This window comes from Penaeus monodon, chromosome 22, assembly GCF_015228065.2.
Source record: "Penaeus monodon isolate SGIC_2016 chromosome 22, NSTDA_Pmon_1, whole genome shotgun sequence".
Lineage (NCBI taxonomy): Eukaryota > Metazoa > Arthropoda > Malacostraca > Decapoda > Penaeidae > Penaeus > Penaeus monodon.
Window position 1 is genome coordinate 23,752,196 of NC_051407.1, and position 977 is coordinate 23,753,172.

The window sequence follows — 977 nt, forward strand, 5'->3', positions numbered from 1 at the left end:
GGAAGACATAACTATACTGGTTGGATGCATATAAAACTAAAACTAGGCAAATTATTGAACCACATAACAATACAAAATTTAGACTTTTCACACCCATGAAGGAATGTGGAACACCTAAGGAATTGATTGCCAAGAACACAGAGCCAGAATGTGTGAGCCACTAACTTTTACGCAGCAAGTCGGTGACACACTTATTAATGTGTGCCATCCATTCTCCCTTCTCTGTTGCTGTTGCAGCATACACGGCAAAGGATTTTGTTGGGGTCTTGATCAGCCAGCCATTACGGAACTCTATTAGCAGAGAAAAAACACAAGAGGAAAATTGAGACATAATGGTTAGAAAGAAATTTTGGAAGCAGATGAACAGGAGGAATTATAACATTTTATAATATGAATGAAGTGTGAAAAAGCTATTCTTTAAATATGTTCTGTCTATCAGTTGCAACTTCTGATATTGTCAAAAATCTTGTTTTTGATAAATTTCTCTACTGGTTTTCACTATGCAAATACATGACATTACTGAAAACACAGAAATTACTTTCAGAACATTTTATATTTTCTTGTTATAACAAAAATAATTAGTAGAAATGTTAGAAGGAAGGAAAATCTACATACGTCCATCGTCTTCTATTGATGACAGCTGAACTTCTTCTAGAGGGATGATGTGTTGCTTGTTGTACTGAAATTGATAATTAACTAATTTACAAAATGAGGAAAGTATTTTTCTGAATTCATATTTTCATTTTGATATAAAAAGGATAGTTATTGGTTATCAATAAGAACTACTGAAAGAAGACTAGTGTAAATAGGTTTAAAATTATAGAAAGGCTTATTTGTTTAATCCTCTTATTATCATTCTTTTAAAATTTATTCTTGGAACACATTAACAAACTATATATTTACCTTTGAAGAAAAGTGTCTTACTTAAAACCCAATGCTGTCACGAAAATGTGATGTTCACTGTATTGTATTGTGAA

General features: G+C 31.6%; 1 protein-coding gene across 4 annotated transcripts in view; it reads right to left on the bottom strand.

Moving 5' to 3' along the window:
* LOC119587031 (pleckstrin homology domain-containing family F member 2-like) overlaps positions 1-977 on the bottom strand; it is a gene marked incomplete at its 3' end in the record, with an annotated part of 20,882 nt that overhangs the window by 6,336 nt on the left and 13,569 nt on the right. For all 4 annotated transcript variants that reach the window (XM_037935774.1, XM_037935776.1, XM_037935777.1 and 1 more), the window contains 2 exon segments: positions 166-291; positions 616-679. In XM_037935774.1, the coding sequence (XP_037791702.1) occupies positions 166-291; positions 616-679 (190 nt within the window).